The following is a 21,124-nucleotide window of genomic DNA, read 5'->3' on the forward strand; positions in this document are numbered from 1 at the left end:
GACTATTGTCTCCTTTGGAAGTCCTGTAATGTTTACAATGTCTAAGTTTTATTGGTCTTGTTCTCTACTGTTTTGTCCAACTTTATAATATCTAATGAGATAGACAAATCTTTTTAAGGAAACAAGAGACAACGTTGATAACTATTGTTAATAACCGTATACTCTGTTCTACATCATGTGCTAAGTCTATCCTTGGTTTTCACTGACAGCTTTGTTCTGCCATATTTGACTTTATTCTCCCCCCCCAAAAAAGTAATAAGAACTAAGGAGTAATAAAATCTAAAATGTGTAAATTTTGTTGTAAAAAGAGAGGAAGGGGAAAAAAGAGCTCTAACGGATATAACAGCAAGTGTGTATAGGGATGTTGAATAGCTGACTATATTAATGTTTTTGGATCATTGAACACAGCTGTTTGTAGTCTCTCTGTTTGAATGTCTACTTTGTATTCTTTGATACTGTGATTTGAGCAACTATTTCCAAGATGATAATATGTAATCTATTAACAGGTGATTTCTTACTGTTATGCTTTTTTTTGTAGTTCTGTATTATATGTAACCTTACACTGCTTTGTTTTGTTTTGTGTTTTTCTCTTTTTCCTCTTAAATAAAAAAAAAAGAAATAAAAGAGGTACAGCTACTGTCTAAAGGATTAGGTTAATTCAGGTAAATAAGTGCAATAACTTGGAACACAATGATTAATTTTTAAATTTTTATCATGTACACATTTACAATGAATCATCCACTCTAAAGGACCACTCCGTAGAGACAGAGTTGAAAAATAATGATAAAACATTTTGATAAAAAGTAATAGTCAATGATGTGACTAGATTTTCTATAGTATATTACAAATTAATACCCATTGGTGCATATTAGCAACTAGTTATTGAGGTTTTTACCTTTAGAATTATGTAGAATTACAGTATATACTTATTTTGGATGTATATTATTGACAGTATATTTTTATACAAGGAAATATGTTCTGGTGCATGATACACTGGGCTTGCAAAGTTCAGCTTCATAGTATTGGATCATTTTTCTTTCGTGTTCTCATCAGATACCTCCTTACCATTATGTCCCTTAACTGTGTGGAGGACTTTCTTAGATTTATTTACTCCTTGCTAACCTAATATAAGTGACTCTTTCCTAATGTTTTCAAACCTGTGAGAATAATCACATCTTACCATGATTAGTAAGGATGTGCAATAAGAATGAGCAGTTCTAATTACTTTTTGAAAAGGAATTTTATTTTCACTAAGTTTGGAAAATCTCAACATTAAGTACATATAAGAAGTGATGGAAATGTACAGCGAAAGTTTAAATTAAAAAAAAAAGTCACAGTAGAAGACACATTGTTATTAAACCCCCTAAAAATACTCCCTCTCACTTGAAGCACACATTGTTCTTGCCACTTTCTGAGATAGTTCTGGAAGTCATTTACAAGTGTGTTTCTTGATGTGTAATAAAAAATATGCTGATGATGCTGCCCAGGGAAAGCCAGGTCATAAAACTGCTCTTCCTCATTCACCAGATCTGACACCATGTGACTTCTGGCTTTTCTTCAAAGTCAAACTGACCACGAAAGAGAAATACTTTGAATCAGTTCATGACATTGAGGCAACCATGACAGCACAACTAAAATTCTCATAAGAAATTCTGTTTCAGAAAGTGGCAAGAACCATAGAATGTGTTGGAAGCCAGGGGCAGTATTCTGAGTGGTGTTAATGGCAGTATATATTTTGCTATTATAATTGTTTAAATTTAAACATGCATTGCATATTTTGCTCATTACTTGTTTCTACCTACCTACCTATCATCTTTATAACTTTATTACCTCAACATAAAACTCTCAATTCTCTTCACTGTGCTTATTAAACACTTGTTTAGGCTTTCCATCAAAAATCTCTAATAAAGCTTCACTCCCTTGGGGCAGATTATTTTGTCAACCCTAATGAGCAGAGTTACTGTATTTTCGGTATCCACTGTACTATGTACATTTTATTTAGAGTTAAAATCATAGTTAAAACTTCGTATTTATGATCGTGTGAACAGTTTATTAATTGTGGCTTTCCTCCTTGAATTTTAGGTACAGGAGGGCTGGAATTGTAATTTTTTCACTATTCTATTTCAAGTGCTTAGTGCATTGCCTAGGAGATAATGTGTTATGGTATAGATTTACAGCAAATGACTGATTAATTTTTATTAGCTTAACAGGTTAGTATAATTGTTGACTTAATATTTATACATATTTTTACTTTTAAGCAATAAAAATATTAAAAACATTAATAACTTTTATAAAACTATATAGCACTATTCTGAACAAAAGTTCTAAATATATAGTAAAAGCAGGATTTTTATTATTTTGCTTTCTCAACTTTGTTAAATGCCACTAATTAGACACCCACCTGGCTATGTTATATTGCTAAACAAAAAAGGCAAGGCTATTAGTGTCTTTCAAACTTTGATGAGCAGTGAAATTTCTGGCACATCTGTAAGAAGAATGTAGATTTAATGAGTTTTACCTAAGAGGTACTGAATTTCAATGTCTAAGATTAGAGCTCTAGAATCTGTATTTTGTACAAGATGCCTAGGAAATTTTTATGCACGCTGTATTTCAAGAAAAAAAAAATGATCTAAGGGGAACAGAGTTGGGCAAAGAATCAGAAGAGATTTATTGTAGTTCCAGTTCTTGCATGTGAAAGCTTTCAGGTTTTCAGTAAATTTTTGAATTTAATAAGTCTAAATTTCCTTGCTTTTCAAAGAGGAGGATAAGACAACTCTCACTACTGTGAATATTATATAGGGTATTACAAAGAATTTCCTAAGGAGGATACACTGACTGGGCCTCTCATTTCTCAGTGATGTGGCCAATAACACTCAATCCCTCAAGAGTTCATTTCTTACTAACGAAAATTAATGGATTTGATTTTATTAAAATAAATGAGGAATGATACAAACTGAATTGGAAAAAGTTATTGTCATGAGTAGATTTAACAATATCTATCTTCTTCAGAGATTACAAGATAAAACAGAAAATAATAGTGCTGAAGTAATAATGATTTAATGCTCATTTATCAGGTGGAAAGCACGTGCTCAATGTTACAAACATTTTATTTCACTTTGTAATAAATTTTTTATTAACACCTCCTTCCCACAAATGGAAAACTGAACCTCAGAAAGTTCATGTATGCAAATGGTATATAATACTCCAAAAGTGGATCTGGATTTTGATTCTTATTACTTGAAAATGCAGCCTAGTTTTCACTGTTTTGTGTTCATATATGACATTACTGTACATAATTCAGCATAGCTGGAACATGCAGATTTCAAAAGATTAAAAATTATTATGAGCAGCAGAAATGTTTTTACCAAATGAGAATAGATTTAGAGGCATAAAACGTGTACAAGACATAAAGTGAACTTTTTGGTTTACTTGCTGATATTCATGTCACGTGTCCCAGTGTAGGGAATCAATCCGTTCACCTTTTTAGTCTGTGGATTGCCGTTCCTCTGTCAGTTTTGGCAATCTCATCTCTGTCTGCTATTGATCAATACAGAAAGCTACATCTAAGTCAATCATATCATGACAATAGAGTATAAGATGTTGATTTGGGAGTACAAACTCTATCTAGACTGGTACAACCAGGGGGGATGGATGTTTATACCACAGTTGAGAGAGAATATGCTAGCTGCACACAAGCAAGAAAGCCTTTAGCCCCTAATATTCTTGGCAATGCCTATTTCCTTGAGAATTAATCTTCAAGTAACAACAACATTGTAGGTAATGAGATAGAGAGATGAGATCAACCAGGATCCTAGAAGAAAATGCTGAGACCTTGGATCAACAATTAAAAACCTATTTTAATTTCTTGTCACCAGAGATAACACTTTTTATTTCTAAGCCAGTTTGAATTAGCTTTTATGTTGTTTGCAACTAGAAGCGTCACAGGATAGAAAACATAGCTGCGAACTCTGCTGGTTTTTGAAGGATAAAAACTGGAATGAGATAATACCCTATCTTTGCTAAGAGTGATTATATTAACATAAACAATCTGAAAAGGACAGCACAGAAAAGCCTCCATATTGCAAATGAAACTCTTGCAATTAAAAGTGACAAATCATTAGAGGAAATTGACAGAACAATTGTCCAACTAGAAGTAAACAGCCAAGTAGGCAAATATAAAATCCAATAAATTATGAAAATGATTTAAAGCACTTAGAGGATAATCTATTATCACTTTTGGATAGAGACTTCAGTCTCTTTTTAAGGATTCAATATAATTATTGTATTGCTATGAAAATAAATTTCACCAAAGTATTAGAAATCAAAGAATTTTAAAATCACCTCATTTTATATACCATTATTAAATATTCAATATGTTTCTTATTGTTATGTTCTTTATTAAAAAAAGCCCTGTAGGAGTTGGAGAAACTATCATATAAGGGCAAAACAAAATTTCTATATGTGACAGCTTAGAAAGCCAAAGGCTGATTAGATATTTAATATGCGGGTTTTCATACTGGCCTTGCCATTTTCTAGAAAGTTGACTTAAGAATAAATAGTATATTTCTGAGAAATAGCAAATCAGATATTGAGGCTAGTGGGCTGTTTGTTTCACTGAAGATTCCAAGAAAACAGCTGCCCGGGGATTGTAATTTAAAGTGGAAAAGGTGATTTTTGTGTGTGTCAAAAGTGAGAAGAAAATAAGCAAATATGAGAAAAGACTTGAAAACTGAAGGCATTTTGAAGAGGGATATAGCAGATGATTTAAGCTGGAGCACAGTAGCAGTGTATTTAAAAGTGGAAGGTAGTAGGCTTAAAGATTTTGAACACTAGAGCAATGAGTTTGGACTTAATTATACACGTAGTATAGGACTAGCAAATATTTCTGAACTAGAGACTGATTCACACATTAAATTTTTATAAAAGAAAAGTTAAGAGGAGGAATAAAATGTTATTCCAAAATTTCATGCTTGGATAAATTGGAAGAATACATATTAGTAGAATTGAAAGGAGCCTGTAGGATGACTTTGTGATTGTTTTTTCAACTTAAAGTAATTTTAAACCAAGAATGGTAGTGCAAGTCTGCAGTCCCAGCAATTGGGAGGCTGACGCAGAAGACTGCTGTAAGTTCGAGGCCAGCCTGGGTGTTCAAGGCTAGTCTCAAGACATAGCAAGAGCCTGTCTCAAAACAAACAATGAATAAAGTAATTGTCGTTGAAATAACTTCTGGTAAAATTAGAGTGTGAAAGTGCAAAGATGCTTGCTTGGAGCCAGAAGAAAGTTGAAAAAGTCAACAGTCATTGTATCATGATGAAGAATCACTCATGAATAGTAATTTTGCTGAAAAGTGGTGAGAGCTAATATGAAGTGGAAGAATTATTGTTAGGAGGCTGGCTTAACACTATTCCATTAGATTCTGTTTTGTCTTGTTTTTGAGTATGATGAGAAACAGAGGGAGCAGAGGATAAAAATTGACAGGAGAAGTATAAAGGAATTCAGGAATTTATTGGGACAGAATAAGGGAGTATTCAAATTAGATGGAGTCCACGTGAAACTCAGTAAAATTCAATGAATGTGGATGTACCTATTGCAATAGATTGAAGAAATTATGTTTAGAGGTTTCATGTTCCAGTTTGAGAACAATACAAACATGGCATGTTAGAGTTCTAATAGCTGCAAGTAGGGTAAGATAACAAGCTGCTGTGTCCTTAGCTGGGTGACATTAACTTATTGTTCAATTTTTTTCCTTTTGCACATACACTCTTAAAAGACATTTATCTTTCTTTGAGTCACCTATTTGATTTTTTACCATACACTCCATATAGCCAAAATCTAACATGTGAATCATTCTTTGCCATTTGCATTTTTTAAAATGTCAGATCATTAATTAGGACGTGCATGTAGCCCTGTTTACATTCCTTGTGGGAAGTTGGTCTATGTATATAACGCATTTTAATTTCTTTTTTTCACCCCCTTTATCCTTTCCTTTCCTTTCCATTCCTTCCCTTCCCTTCCCTTCCCTTTCCTTCTTTCCTTCTCTCCCACATACAACAATCTCTGGATGCCCTTTCTTTGATTTTTTTTTTTTTGCACTTGTTTGCATTACGTAATGTTTATATTCCTCATGTGGAGTTGGTAAATGTACATAGCATATCCCGATATTTTTCATCCCTTATCCCTCTTTTCCTTTCTCTCCTATCTCATGATACCTTTCCCCTTTGAGAAAAATCTATCTCCCTACTTCCTATTTCCGTTTTCTCTTTAGTCTGGCTTTCTCACAGAAAAGAACCCATGTGATACTTAAACTTGTGTGTCTGATTTATTTTACTCAAAATTATGGTTTCATGGTACATCCATTTTTTTATGAATGACTCAAGGTTTTTTTCTTTATGTCAGAGTATTTACACTGTGCATAAATAATTTTCTTTATTCATCTGTTGATGGACACGGAGGATGCCACCAAGATTCAGCTGTTAAGAACTGTGCTGCCATAAACATGGGTTTGCATGTATCGCTGTAATGTTTTTAACTTTTGACATTACATCAATATTTTTTATGATGTTATATGTGTGTGCACTTTAAAAAATGGAATAGATTAGAAAATGGAATGGAGCCATGAAAAATTATGAGATATAGGAGTACAAGCTTCAAAGTTCCTGAAAACCCTTTCTCTCAGACTACTTTCAGACTTTAACTTTCTATTTCTTTATATGTGTCTCTATTTTATTGACACATATTATCTGTTAATTTGTTGAGGAAAATGATTATATATTCATTCAATCATAGATTTTATTGAGGAAACATTTACTCTAACTGGATTCTGGAGATAGGGTAGTACACATGATAAGGAAGGCTGCCCCTTTCCTCATGAGTTTTATATTCTGGGAGGAAAAAGAAGTCAATATGTGAATGAGAGATGATTTCAAATAGCAATGGAAGCAATGACGAAAGTAAAATGGGGTGAAAATTGGGCAGGGGAGAGACGGGCAGTGTGAGTTAGGGACCTGAGGAATAGGTGGTGAATCAGCGAGCTGGTTAATATTATGGGAAAGAATCTTTTAGGTAGAGACCATCCACGGAAAGATTCCTAATTAGAACTAAATGCAGCATATTTGAGAAACAAAGCTCATGTGGTGGAGGAGAAGAGAGGAAGGTGATAGTGTTGAAAAGATCAGCTGCTGGGATCAGATCAGAGAGGGGTTTGAAGAGAATGGTGAGGAATCTGTGTGTTGTTTACGGGTAACGTGGAAGTCACTGGAAAACATCTGCAAAAGGTCAAAAGAAAAAATCTTAAAACAATTCAGCATAGATCTGATAGAAACCTTAAGAGGCTACAGAAAGCTTCTAAGAAAAAATCTGTTAGTAAACACATAAGCATTATTTTTTTTGCAAGAGCACTGTTAATATTTGTCAATCAGGAACATTCACAACTCACATTTCTGAAGATTTTCCTTTTTTAAAATTTTGGATATTGTAGTATTGTTGCTTAGTAGATGTTAGTGTAATTTCCGTGCCAGTGGTAGTGATTCTACTTAATGGTGAGCACAACTAAAAATGATCCTATCCTTCCCCTATACCGGTCTCATGAAACTGGAATTTAATATTTCTACTGCATATAGTTTATGACTATGTGGTTGTTATTAGAAGACTGAACTCTGACTCAAATTCTACGGAGTTGTGATTAACTGCAATTAATAAGTTGTAAACAAAAGAGTCATGTGTCATTTTCACCCAAAGCATTTAATGGCCAATATAAAACTCTCCAGAGAGTTATATAAGACATTTTTACTTAATGATTTTTTTTTACAGCTTTTTGAAAAAATACATTTTTGGTCAATTATCACAAACTTCAAGTGAAAGGTAAATTAACATTTTCAGGGATAGAAGTAGCCACAAATATTTAATGGTAATTTTACATTAGTTAAAGTTATGTACACTTGGTACATTACAATATAAAAGTAAACTGTCCATTCATTTTATTCTGAAATCAGAGAGTTGAGAGTGAATTGTACAAACTTCATAAATAACAATACTCAACTTGCTTATTTCAAACCTCAAAGAACCTATACACTATCCTGAAACTTGTTTATTAAGTCATTGTTACATAAATTTTAAGAACAGATGAGTTAATGAAATTCTGTAGAAAATACATATGAAATGTTAAAATATGGAAGGTACCATGTTTCTGCACAGTTTTCTATAAATCTAATGTTGGGTTGCTAGGATGGCTAATTACAATTCTGCAATACAAATTAAAATCAAGAAAATAATATATAATTATATGGTATTTTATTATTCATTTGTTCTAATCAGTTATGAATAATTTATAGACATATCCAAGATTTATCTTTGTAAATATACCACATATGAATTTAGAATTATTATTTTCAATCACAATGAAACAAACAGTTATAGAGCCATTTTCTTTAAGACTCATGTACTCTTGATAATGTTATGCCCTAAACTCTATTAAGGCTTTAAGTTCTTTTTCCTCAAGTATACGTTTATGCTTGTTCTCATGTATTGAGACTTTCTTTCATGATTTTTGTGGAAATCATGTTTTATTGAATATTGATCTGAAACTATGGAAATATTTTATGGTCGTGAAAATGAATACAAGTTGACAAAACATGTATCTTGGGTCATTCATTTAATATTTTAACTAACTGAAAAATCAATAGTCCCCCGAGGATAAGGATAACTTAATTACTTAACATATGACAGAAAAAGAACCTGATGCTTCTGGCTTATCCTCGGAGGGATTTTTCCAGGCAACGACAGGGAGAAGATTTAATGTTACACAATAAAGCATTATATCTCAACTCAGAGTGAAAGATAACTATTGTCACAGGGTGACAGTGAACTTGGTAAAATCCTGATGCCACCATCAAACTCATTTGGAGAATTGGAGACAGTGGGTTCTTGCAGAAGCAATTACATAGAGCAGTCCTTCAGGTTGGATGATTTGTAACAGATGTTTCCTATAATAGATGGATTACAGGAAGAGGCTGTAACACAGATTGTCTTATTTGGTGGTGTTTGATCGATGCTGCTTATTAGCTTGACTTAACATTCTGTAAGCTGAGGTTTTGAGACAAATATGTGAGCTATGATTTACTGATGTATTCATATCAGATGATAAAATGTCTTTGAAACAGTGATTAGGTATTTTAAATGAAGTTTATGAATAACAGTTTTATTTTTTGAGTTGGCATAAAATAATTATATGAACGAATCACGTCCTAAACAAAGCACATGATTAAAACAGACTTATGCCATAGTTTTTTGTAATTAATGAACACTTAACTAAATCAGAATGCTGACAGGTGAGAATGTTGGTGGTTCAGTATAAACTATTAAATGGCTGGCAAAAAAAAAATTAAGAATTTTTACTTTTGACCTAGAATGTTTTAAAATTTAAGATATAATTCTAGAGGAACTTTTCGTTATTTACACTATTTGTTTCCATTTTTTAACCTAAGCATTTAATATGACTACTTTATTTCACAATTGTTTTTAAATCTTTAAGTGTTATTTAGTAGTATTTAGAAATGCTCTTTACTCTCTGTTAATGTTTATTTTCCTTTTTTTGCTCACTGAACTTGAAGCATGGCACCATCTTATGTAAACAATCGTGGATGTATAATTATACTTTAAAATACTTAATATTGTTTACAACCCAATTTTCTAATACTTATTTGGTGCTGATTTTTTATGTCAGGCTGGAGACTGTTATACTGCAGATAATGATAACTATCATTTATATTGAAGCAGTACTCAAGCTGTGGCTTCTATATTCTTGCTTGCTTCCACATATAACTTGATGCAATTCACACATTTAACCTTTTGTTAGTCACACCTTCTTGGTGATTTTGTGTAAGTACACTTGAAACACTTCAGTGAAGAAGGAGAGACAACTGAAATTCTCAATATTACTTTTAGAATATATTATCAATTCATAATTGAATAAGATGAACGAAACAATGAGAGTATTCCTGGATAGGGTCTGGAAATATAGTTCAGGATTCAGAGCCTTGGTTCCCTCCCGAGGACCATGAGAACAAAAGGATACTTTGGTCCCTTACAGTGAGCTAGGATCCCCCTTGAGTAAATGCGGACGATTTGCATGACCACACATATCATGAGGAATGTGTGTGTTGTTTGTTCTTTAAGGAGAAGGAAAGTGAAAATTATGCCAAAGTGTTAAGAATATCAACAATATCTACTATTTACTGATAAGCACTCCCATTTAAAATATTATTCTACTATTTAAACTAGCAAACTAAATATATCTTCTCATCTTGTTTTCAAATAAATGGGGACAAACCCCAAAAGAGGGAAAATGACTTTCCTGTGAAATGGTTATCTAGTTTGTGCCTGAGTGAGATAAAATGCAGACATGTACCTTTTTTCTAATGTGACATTGTATAAACTGGTCAACAGATCACCATCACAGACATTTTAAATAATTTGAGTGATTTTTACAGTTAGGCTATTGAAACTCAGCTCACATTTACTGGGTGCTAGCTCTGAGCTAGTGCAGTGGGAAAGCAGCTTCAATGCTTTGCTTTTTCAAACACAGAACAAACACAGCAAACTTCTCTTCACTAGTTTTTGCCAATATACAACTTGAGATAATTCTCTAAGCCTAGTTTCTTTGAATATAATCAAACTTATTTTCAATTTAATAGTTCTTTCTAACTCTACAACAGTTTCCCCTTGTTTCCTTTAGATTTTAGGCATCCCAACAAATCCACATTTTTCTAAATCTACTTATCTGCTTAAGCAATGACAGAGAGAACAGAGACTTGTGAATTTATGACGGCCAATATTTACATGTAATGTATCTGGTAAGATATTCGCCCTATCAGCTAAGCAATGATATACCCATGTTTTAATTTTATAAATAAAAATAAAGCTTTTTCTTTTAAAAAGATGTCTACCAAGATTATGTCATGTTTTTTCTTGGCATTTATAGACATCATCTGGTCTTCAGGTTTTTTTTCCCCTTACTCTTTCACTTCACCTGCTCTAACTCATTAGAGAGCTAATTGTCTTTGTAATTCCAAACTAAGCGGTAGTTTGGGAGACACAGACATTACCTTTGCCAGGTGTGTAGAAGGACAAAATCTGATCTGCAATAAAAGCCATCAAAAGTTTCCAATCAAAATTAGTCTTTGCTCTGTTAGATTTGCCTGGAATTTGTATTGGTCAGAGAAGAATTATTTAGAAACCAGACTGCATGGTGAATGGTGGGACATGAGATTAAGGAGACAATTAAGAACTGTGTATTTTCCAACATAGACTAAAATAATGTTTTCAAGAGATGAAAGGGAACTTACCAAATTTTCTTCATCTTCTGTGAAGATGTGACCTGTCATTGGCTGACATTCAGTAGAACTTGTACTTGGAGCTTGGGTTCTTGGTGAACACATGTGAGTTATCAGAAATAGGCCACATGGTATGAATGTACCCTATAAGACTATGCATTCCAGGGGTTGCAAGATATTAATCAGTATTCAAAGGACAGCTAAAATAATTTGAGTGACTGGAACTGGAAATAAAATGTATTTGAAAAGACAGGTCAGGTTTTAGATAGGACTGGGAGCTGGATTAGGCTGTGTCTATACGAAGTGTATGAAAATTGAATAAGTATTCAAACAAATGAATAGACAGATAAAACTGTCTTTTCAAAATTTTGGGGAAGTTAAGACTATTCTTAACACTGAGGTATGTTTTGTTTTTTAAGTAACCAGGAAAAAAAATTCAGTAGTCTAAAAAAGCACCTGGGAGCTTTGTCCTTACCCCGTAATTGTGGTAATTACAAGGAAGTTTAAAATGAGAGTATAGGAAGACACGATGCAGGAAGAGGGCTTCTGTTTATCGGCACTTAATATTTCTGGAGGCATAGTGGTTTGAAGTGACTTTCTTTTATCAAACCCAAGGCATCTAGATAAGAGGGCCCACAGGCTGTCCTAAGAAAATAATCATGACATTCTAGAAGTTTGGCAAGACAAAGGATGAGAATTCCAGGTTTGTCAGAACAGTTAGTGGCGTTCAGAATAAGGTATAAGACAGAAATTGGTGGTTAACAATTTTGTCTGCTGGTCAGGTGGTCAAAGATTAGGTATTCTAGATTAGAGAATGTGGGGCCTGTCTTCAAAGAGGAATAGGAATGCCCAAGTTGCTTTATTTGCAAGCTGATACAGAGTGACTTCTGTTCTATTTGTTGGTTTGGCAGATGGCTACTTGTCCTATAGGATTCTGCTCATATTTGGTCCTGATAAAAATTCTCTGACTCCTGGCAGAGCCCGTTAGTGCTTTCTCTTATTCTTTACAGCACTCTCTCCTTCCTTATTCTCCTTTCCTATCCTCCCATCCTCTTTCCTTTTATTCTTTCTTTCTTTCCTTAGTATATAATTGTTAATACTTTAAATATTATATAGTTATTAGTACTTCATAATAAATAGTTGTTAATACTTCAAGAATTGTAACGTGTCAAAAACAAAAATGGGTCTCTTGAACACAGTGATCAATGAAGTGAAGCAGCCCCTAAGAAAGTGGTATGTTAAGTAAAAATGAAAAATTAAAAATACCGGCTTGGAAGGCAGTCTGCCTAGACTCTCCACACTCTTCTTCCACTTGGTGGGGTGACATTTAACAAGTCCCTGAACCTCTCTGTGCACTAGTTTTCCTATCTGCAAATTAGGAGTAAAAGTAGCACCTTTATCACATTATTTTCATGTGTTGTGCTAAATAGATAAAGCACAATTCATGTGGAAACTTTCCCTTGGTGCCTGGAATATAGGAAGACCTGAGTAATTGTTAGCTGAATTTTATATTATTATTATTAGTGGGGTTTGTAGTCGGAGAGCAAAATATGCTGTTTCTATACTTGTAACAGTGCTCCTGATTTTCTACTCTAAAAAGACATGTTCATAATGTTACATGTTCATAGTTAGCTAGTCCTCAGTACAGCGCCTGCCACACAGTGCGTGCTTTATAAATGTATGGTGATTGAGTATTAAATGAAACTACCTATCCAAGGGCACAGAAATAATAAGAGTTTGTGGGGATGTGACCCATTGTGTCTTAAAATCTGAGTTTCCTTTTGGCTTTCACATGTTATTCCTTGCCTTTGTCTGCCTGTTGTCATTTGATTTGTATACCTATCAGTCCACTGAGCGTGCCCTCAAACAAAGTCACCAAGATTTTCATATTACTAAATCAACTGATAACCTTATTTTTTTGTAATTTTACCTATATTTGACACTGTTGATCACTTTATCCTTCATTATTCCTTCTTTGTCCCCATAACTTAAGGTATTTGAATTTTACTCCTAGCAGCTTTCTGGCCAATCACTTCACAAATTCTTGTCAAATTACTCCTTTTTGCCATCTTTATATTTGTGGCATTTCTTCCTTGTAATTCTCCTTCTTATTCTTCACATGGTTACTCTGTAATTTCACTCCAACTTGACTTTAACATGTAGATGGTGCTCAAATCTGTATATCAACTCCAATGTTTCTTGACCTTCATAGCCACAAAGCTATCTATTATTGCAGACTTATCTCTGGAATTGTATATTGTAGATGTTGATCCTTTACTTAGAATCCAGTGCTCTCTGTTTCCTCCTGGTTAGATGGATATGATAATGAATCATCATGATTGCTTGATCTTTATTTTCTGGGAGCAAGCAAGCACATTTTGAGAGCACAGAGGCCTCATGAATAACTGCTATGACTTATTTTATATAGTCAGAACTCTGTTGGCTTAACCCAACTGTATGATTTCCCTTCTACTGACAACTCAAGCATTATAATTGGTATTCATCTTCATTTACCCTTCTCATTTTTAATAGATACTGTACTTTCAAGGTTTTTAGGCTCCAAGTCCTATCTTTTGATTCCATACTCCTGATTACATGTCCGTTATCCAGACAGTTGTACTTCTTGTCAGATTACCACTAGAATGTTCCACGCGCACTTCTAGTAAGGTACTGGCCTCATTCTCTAAAGTTCCTGGAATGATTTTGCCTTAGATGTATATTTATTCATGTTTTTTGCCTGCTTTTTGTTCTTTTCTGAGTATTCCTAGTTTTTGGCGTAAAAATAAGGCTTTTGCTTATGACATCAGAAAGAACTTATACCAGTCTCACTCCGTCTCTTCTCCCTCTTATGTGCTAGAGATGTCCTTGGCTGTAGGAGGCACTCGCTAAACGATGTGTGAAGTTAGCTTTTATAACATAACCCCACAAGACAAGAATTTATTTCAAGTTTATATAAATGTGAAATGACAGTAATTTTTTTATTAGGATGGATATGGGGAAAAAGTAGGTGAAGTCTGGGGAACACAGTACATACAGGTTATTTTATAATTTGTGACTCAAAATATATATGATATCAAAAATATATATAATATAAAAGCCAATGACTATAATTTTTCTCAAAATGGAAGAATGACATTAGAGTACTTGTTTTTAAAATACTATGCTCAAAAAACCTGAGATCTGTCAGTTGATGGAGATAGCAGTCTAAAATAAAGTCTGGCTTTTAGAAGAGTCTCAATATTTGTTGAGTAGTAAATACAATGCAAAAGATCCAGTCTTCATCAGCTAGTTGTCATATGCTGGTTGTTTATATACAATGATAATTGGCTTATTTGCTCTTATTACAGTTTGCAGATAAATATATATCTTCTGTTGCTTCAATTATTTGGTCATTCAGATCACTTCAATTGATTACTTCATTTGGCCAAACTAAAGGTGATGGAGTGAATTCAATTATGATTGACCAAACATTTACTTTAAATCATTTGTTAAAAAGCTCCACATATTAAAGTAACTACATGAAAACCATAACACAAAAGAAATAGCTTACTGTATATTGAATTTTTATATCAAGATAACTAATTTAAATTTAAAAAGCCTAAGCTAGCAAATCAAGTGATTGTTACAAAATATTTAAATAATCATATCAATACTATTGATACTAGTGACATAATATTTCACAATGGTGCAGAATATTCCAGTAAGATGTTGTGTGAATGAATATAATTTCTTGATGAAGTTAATGCTTCTATGTTAGTTTAAAAATGTTATAAAGGCAATTATATTAACCGATTAACTTACATTTTGCCGTAAATCATAAATTATTTGCAAATGTATTTGCAATTAATAAGATTAAAGCTACACCAGAAATATTGTTTTTTGTCTTTTGGTTTTCTAATTATCAAATTATCATCAAAAAACCTTTGATTTTCATAATTATTAGATTTTTTCTTATTCACTAAAAACTTTTGAATCTACATGTTTACTATGAAGGCCTCCTGTGCCCAGTATAATGAACTCATATATACTACAACAATGATGGAAAGAAAAACTATGAAAACACTATCTGCCACAGACACTTGTGTAAATTCTTGTGCATTTTTAAAACCTAGAAGCTTTCAGTGGCCAATGACTAAAAATAAGCCTATCAATTTAAAATATTCACGAGTCGCAAGATTAAGTGCTGTGAGAGATGCATAAACAGGCACATTACTGTTGCTTTACTTCTCAAATTGATTAACAATGTAATAGAAATATATTTTTTTCTCAGATTGATAGTTTTCCTTTGTTTTGGGAAAAGTACATGTGTTAACTGATGTGGGAAAGATTATAGATATTCAAGGAAAATTTCTTGGAAAGAATAAATGGAAATGAATTGACATGAAAGGTCAGTTAGGAATGACAGAGTGAATACTGCCAGGAAAATGAAATAATGGAGTGAGAGTTTTGGAAGTGGATGGTTAAGAGAAGTGAGATGCTCCTAATAAGTTATATCCTGAGGAGGATCCATTCTTTTCAAATTCAGTGAATTTCAATTAAATGTATGTTGGATTTATCTTGTAAATTGTAGTTCAGAGACTAAAAATTGTTGTTCAAGTTAGAGGGGAAATTGTACATTCAGAATGGATCAAGAAATTACTGATCCTTCTTTGACTATATTCTGTTTCTTAGCCTATTGTTTTGTATTAAAAGGAAGAGAAATATGAATAAAAAATTGTATGAATAGTAGATTTTTAATTACTTCTTGTTTCTGAACAGAATAAAAATAATTCAAGGCCTGTTTCCCAGTTATCTTAGCTAAGTGCATTTTACTCTTTAAACAATGAAAGTATCCAGCCCTTATATTTTCTTTGGGAATCTAACATTGACTTCTATAAATTAACATAAAATAACAAAAAAACTAATACACCTTTCTCTGGAGTCTTTTATGTTATGTTTTATCGTCTCTCCCATTGCTTGGGAGTATCACTTCTTTGTAAGTTGTATATCTGCTTCAGTGAGGTTATCTCGTAGTGGTCTATCTTTTTCCCTGGATAACATGATAGAGCTCTAACTATCTTTAAAGACATTCCCTTTAGATTTGTCTGGTCTCGCTTTCTCTGTTGCTATAGCAGGTTTAAATAAGTGACTAATACTGTGCACTGATATTCAGGGAATGGCTTTGACTTCCTTTTATAGTCTAGCAAAATAATTTCTTTGAGGTTATTCATCACGTTCTATTGTGGTTTTCCAGATTATTCAGGGTACTCTGATAATGCTGGTTCACTGGAAACGAAATGTGTGAGAGTGATTTTACGTTTCAGATGATTATGAAAAATTCAGTTTTTTTGTAAGAATGATAATAGAGTGATAGAAGCAAATAATACCCATGATATTCACGAGTAAAATAAAACACAAAGCTCAAGCAAGAACTTGAGGGAAATGGTAGCCTATAAAATAATGAATGGGGAAAATAGTGAGAAGCTGTACTAGTCAGGAATACTCAGATCTACGGAAGTGATGAAAGGATCAGAGACTCTCATATCTGAACTCTAATTTAGTGTGTTGATAAAACTAAGAAAAGAATGCAGGTTTTGGTAAGATGAATTTAACATTTTTAGACAATATTTAATGGTAAATAAAGTAGTAAAAATGAGATTTGATCCATCTAGAAGAATATAAAAATTTCCCATAAGTCCCCAGTTAAACAGAATTACAAGAATGTATACTCTGCTACCAAGTTCTGTTCTAAGTATGATAAAGAATGATGAAACAATCCAATAATGGTAATCTACAAGTAGATAGATGGTGGACTCTTCTTACTCTTTCCCCTTTCCTTTGACACATATTTGAATAAATATATTTTGAGAATTCTTCTTCAGAATTATATTGTTCATTAGAAAAGCCACAATGGAATGCTTGGTTTTTTTTGTCAATGGACTGTACTAAAGTACAGTCCTGAGTTTACACACCAGCAAATAAAAGAGCAGAATAGAGGAGACTGGGAGAATACTTTAAAACTATTTAAAATTGTAACTTACACAGTCAACATTTAAAACAGCAATATTGAAACATCAGTTCCTTCCATTACCATGATCTGTTAATATTAATAATAATTAATAACAATAACAATAATGAACTAGAGCCCCAGTTCTGCTTTTCAACCAGTGTAAGAAGAGCCTGGCAGAAGACACAAGTCATTTAAAAAAATGTTTCGTTTTGATACTAGGAACCAAACTTAGTGCCTCACACTTGCTAGGTAGGCACTGTGCCGCTGAGCTGTATCCCTGGCTCCACAAGGTATTTTTCCCAATTTTAGAAAAGTAATGCAAATATATAGTCAAAACTTAGTGACTAGATTAAGCTCACTTCAAGAGAAAGCTTGAGTTGAATGTCACATGAATATTCAGACAATAGCAACCTGTTTGAAATTGCTATTGGGCATAATTCCAAAATTTATGCATTTTATCATCTCCTGGGCATGAAGCCAAAGGCTAAAGGAGCAGAACATGCAGAAGTTTAACCTGAATTATGTTCCAAACCCTGTTGAGTTTAATTTTACTTACAAAGCAGAATGTTAGTTTGCCACTTACATTTGTTCATTATAGTCCTGAAAAATACCTGGTTTCTTGTTATCAGTCTCTAAATTGTGCTATTCATTTGGAAAGCTCCAATTTTAAAAGCATCATTCTGAATTACTAGGCAAGTGCACACAATAAATAGACAATCTAAGATATACTAGACTAAGCAAAGGAAGTCATTTTCTATAAACTTTACTGTGGTGTAGAGTTTCCGGGTCCACCAGCCTTGTAACTTCAGAGGGCACAACAGGAAATTTTTAGCTAACTGAAATGGAGTGTATGCAAGGATGAGTACATAAAAACACTGTTTTACAATAAGAAAATGCAATACATATTCCTGGTACAAGTTTGGCTGTAAGATCAAACAGCTTTCTCCATAGTCACAAACACACAAAAAGAGTAAGATGCTACTCAACACATACTTCATTTAAAACATTTTACTTGAACCAATGATGGATATATTACAAAACCATCAATAAGAATTTGCTGACATATACAGCTAAAACAAAGAGATGAGGGACCTCGCTGTATGCTATACATTTATTGTACAAGATTCTTATAACAGTTATTTCTTTATAAATATAGTGGCAAAACATTTCAAATGGATAAAAGATGAGTTAATCTAAAATATAATCACTTGCTTATAATGTTTTTAAACTTGTAGACACAGTAATAAGGAGTCTGAACATGCAAAACTCATTTATAATGTAGATCAAAAAGGGAGTGACCAGAGTGATTCTGTAATATTCTATTCTTGATGTGTATGGTAGTTATATAATGTATTAGTTTATTGCTATCATTTAATTGTGTACCTGTAAACATTTGATTTTGGAAAACATTTATAGGTAGACTTATTTAATTAAGAGCTGAAAAAAGAAGGAAAGAAGGGAGAAAAAAAGAATGAAAATGAAGGAAGGAAAGGATGGAGAAAGGAAAAAGGAAGAAAGGGAGTGCCTGTTAGGATTCCCATTTTTCATACCGGGGAATACTGTGCTAAAGGAAATATATGCTTTCATTATTTGCTTAATTAAAATAAGATACAACTTTATAAAACTGCACAATTTGATAGACTGACACATCAAAACCAATTAACCGTCATGTCTGTTCAGAGTCTCTGTGTTGATATTTTAGCCTTTTAAAACATCTCTGTTACTTAGCAAATGTAAATGTCACCATCATACACGTATAGTTTTCTTGTTTTTGGTAGCTGAATTTAAAAGTTAGCGGAAGAAAAAAATGTCTGGGATTACACTATATTTGCTGAAATATTTGTTTTGTTCCACTATATTTGCTCACTATATTTGTTCAAAAACACATAAACACACAAATTTTATTCCTATAGTTTCATAAGTCTAAGTAACTCTCTTGTTTAGAGTTTCTGTTTGGTATTAAGTTGGTTTGTCACTTAGTGACTACTTACTACTACCAAAAGTGTTTTGGACACTGAGGTTGGATCTGTTGATTTTGTCCGTGACTAAGAAACAGTTTTCCATGTCGTTTTTTCAAAGGCAAAAGGTTAGGCAAAAATGACATATATTGTAAAACTGAAAGTAAATGCACAGTACTGATGTGCTCAAAGTCCATGCATTTAAATTCCTTTGCATGATAATTTATGGTGATCATGTCTTTAGACTGCACTATTAGCATACTCACCCCTAACAAGAAGTTCTGCCTCATCTGACACACTGTCTGCTGTGGTCTGTACCCTGCAGCCATATCTCCCAGCATGCATCAGAAGGATGTTCCTGATCATTAAATCTGCAGAGGATGCTTGCTGAAAGAGGGATGAAGTGCCAGTTTAAAATGTTGCAAATCTGCCTAGTTCAAAGTGGTCTAAGGGGGAACTTTGCATATTCAGTCAAGGGCCCATTTTTGGTCTTATAATTTATATGATAACAATGCAGACATCAAACATGCCCTATCTTAAAGAATACATGGAAGTTATGTTTTTAACAATTGCTAACAAAGAGTTAGAACACTTAATATTGCATCTAATGATTGAGCAGCTAAGATAGTTAAGAAATATTTAAAGATACACAAACAAACTCATATTTTTAAAATTATAGGAAAAATAATTGGTGAGCAAAAAAAAAAGAGACTAGTTCGCTATTCTGAGACAGGCCAATATTATGGCAATAAAACTGTATTGAAAGGAATAGCACCTTGTGGGAAATTAATTATGTGATGGTAGCTGTCAAAAGATTATCTCTTGTGGCTCTTATTGAATGGTTCCTCTTGTAAGTACATTGTGGGCAACAGAATAAGACAGCGCTCAGGTGAAAGATTGCTGGTCCAAAAGCCACACGTCTTTATTTAACAAAGATAATTTCCCCCATAACCACCATCATCAGGGAGCAGGTCAGCCTAAATCTTTGTTAATATGGTTATGAAACACAAAGCATGCCAGAAGCACTTGATTCTGTTGGGGAGCAAGATGATTGAAACACAGTTAAAGAATAGTACGTTTAAGAAGATCAATAAATCCTAAGCAGGGTATCTTTTAGGTGTTTTTGTTCATGGGATCAATGATGATCTTATACTTTAGAATGAGTTATACAAACCCTTACTTACTCACTTAGAACTTTTGTTGACTATTAGAAAAGAGATTTATTGGGATCATATAAAGATGCTGCATTAGTAGTAAATCAAGATGTACAGTATTTTTGTAAAGATAAAGCAAAACTACAACAACCCCTCACTTTCCATGTTATAGTCTAGCAACATTTGACTTGAGTGAGAGAAGATATATGCAACTTGAAATATCCTCAAAATAATAAAAACTTTTCTCCAATAATAAGCGAGCATATGAAAAAAACATTCAATGAATGTCAGAGAGAACAACCCAGATTAGATATGTTTTAGAGTTTGATGGAATGAAAGTGAATTACCTTAAAAAATAAAGTGTTCAAAGAAGGCAGTCTCTTGATAATTATTCAAGAATATTATTGTTTGCTTTTATGTGAAATGATCAATGGGTTTATGAAAATTATGAAAACAAATTTAATTTCTAGAAATTCTTGGGTTTTTTGGTTTTCATGGAAGGGATGTGAAGTCATTATGAGTTTTTTTTTTTTTTTACCAAACAGTATACTTTTCTTTTGATGAATTTATTATATGTTATGTTAAGACCACTGCCTATTGGTATTCAATTTTTACCCTTCCTGTCACTCTTAAAATAAGAACTTATAAGGTCATTGAAGTTTTCTCTTATGAAGTAATTGTTAAGACATGGCC

General features: G+C 33.0%; 1 protein-coding gene across 3 annotated transcripts in view; it reads right to left on the reverse strand.

Moving 5' to 3' along the window:
- The window catches only part of Cntn5 (contactin 5), a 1,085,282-nt gene that overhangs the window by 76,819 nt on the left and 987,339 nt on the right, over positions 1-21,124 (reverse strand). For all 3 annotated transcript variants that reach the window (XM_063256195.1, XM_063256196.1, XM_063256197.1), the window contains one exon: positions 19,544-19,664. In XM_063256195.1, the coding sequence (XP_063112265.1) occupies positions 19,544-19,664 (121 nt within the window). The remainder of the gene's footprint in view (positions 1-19,543; positions 19,665-21,124) is intronic.

Source organism: Cavia porcellus, unplaced genomic scaffold (assembly GCF_034190915.1).
Source record: "Cavia porcellus strain 051 isolate PalLab524CR breed Dunkin Hartley unplaced genomic scaffold, mCavPor4.1 scaffold_9, whole genome shotgun sequence".
Lineage (NCBI taxonomy): Eukaryota > Metazoa > Chordata > Mammalia > Rodentia > Caviidae > Cavia > Cavia porcellus.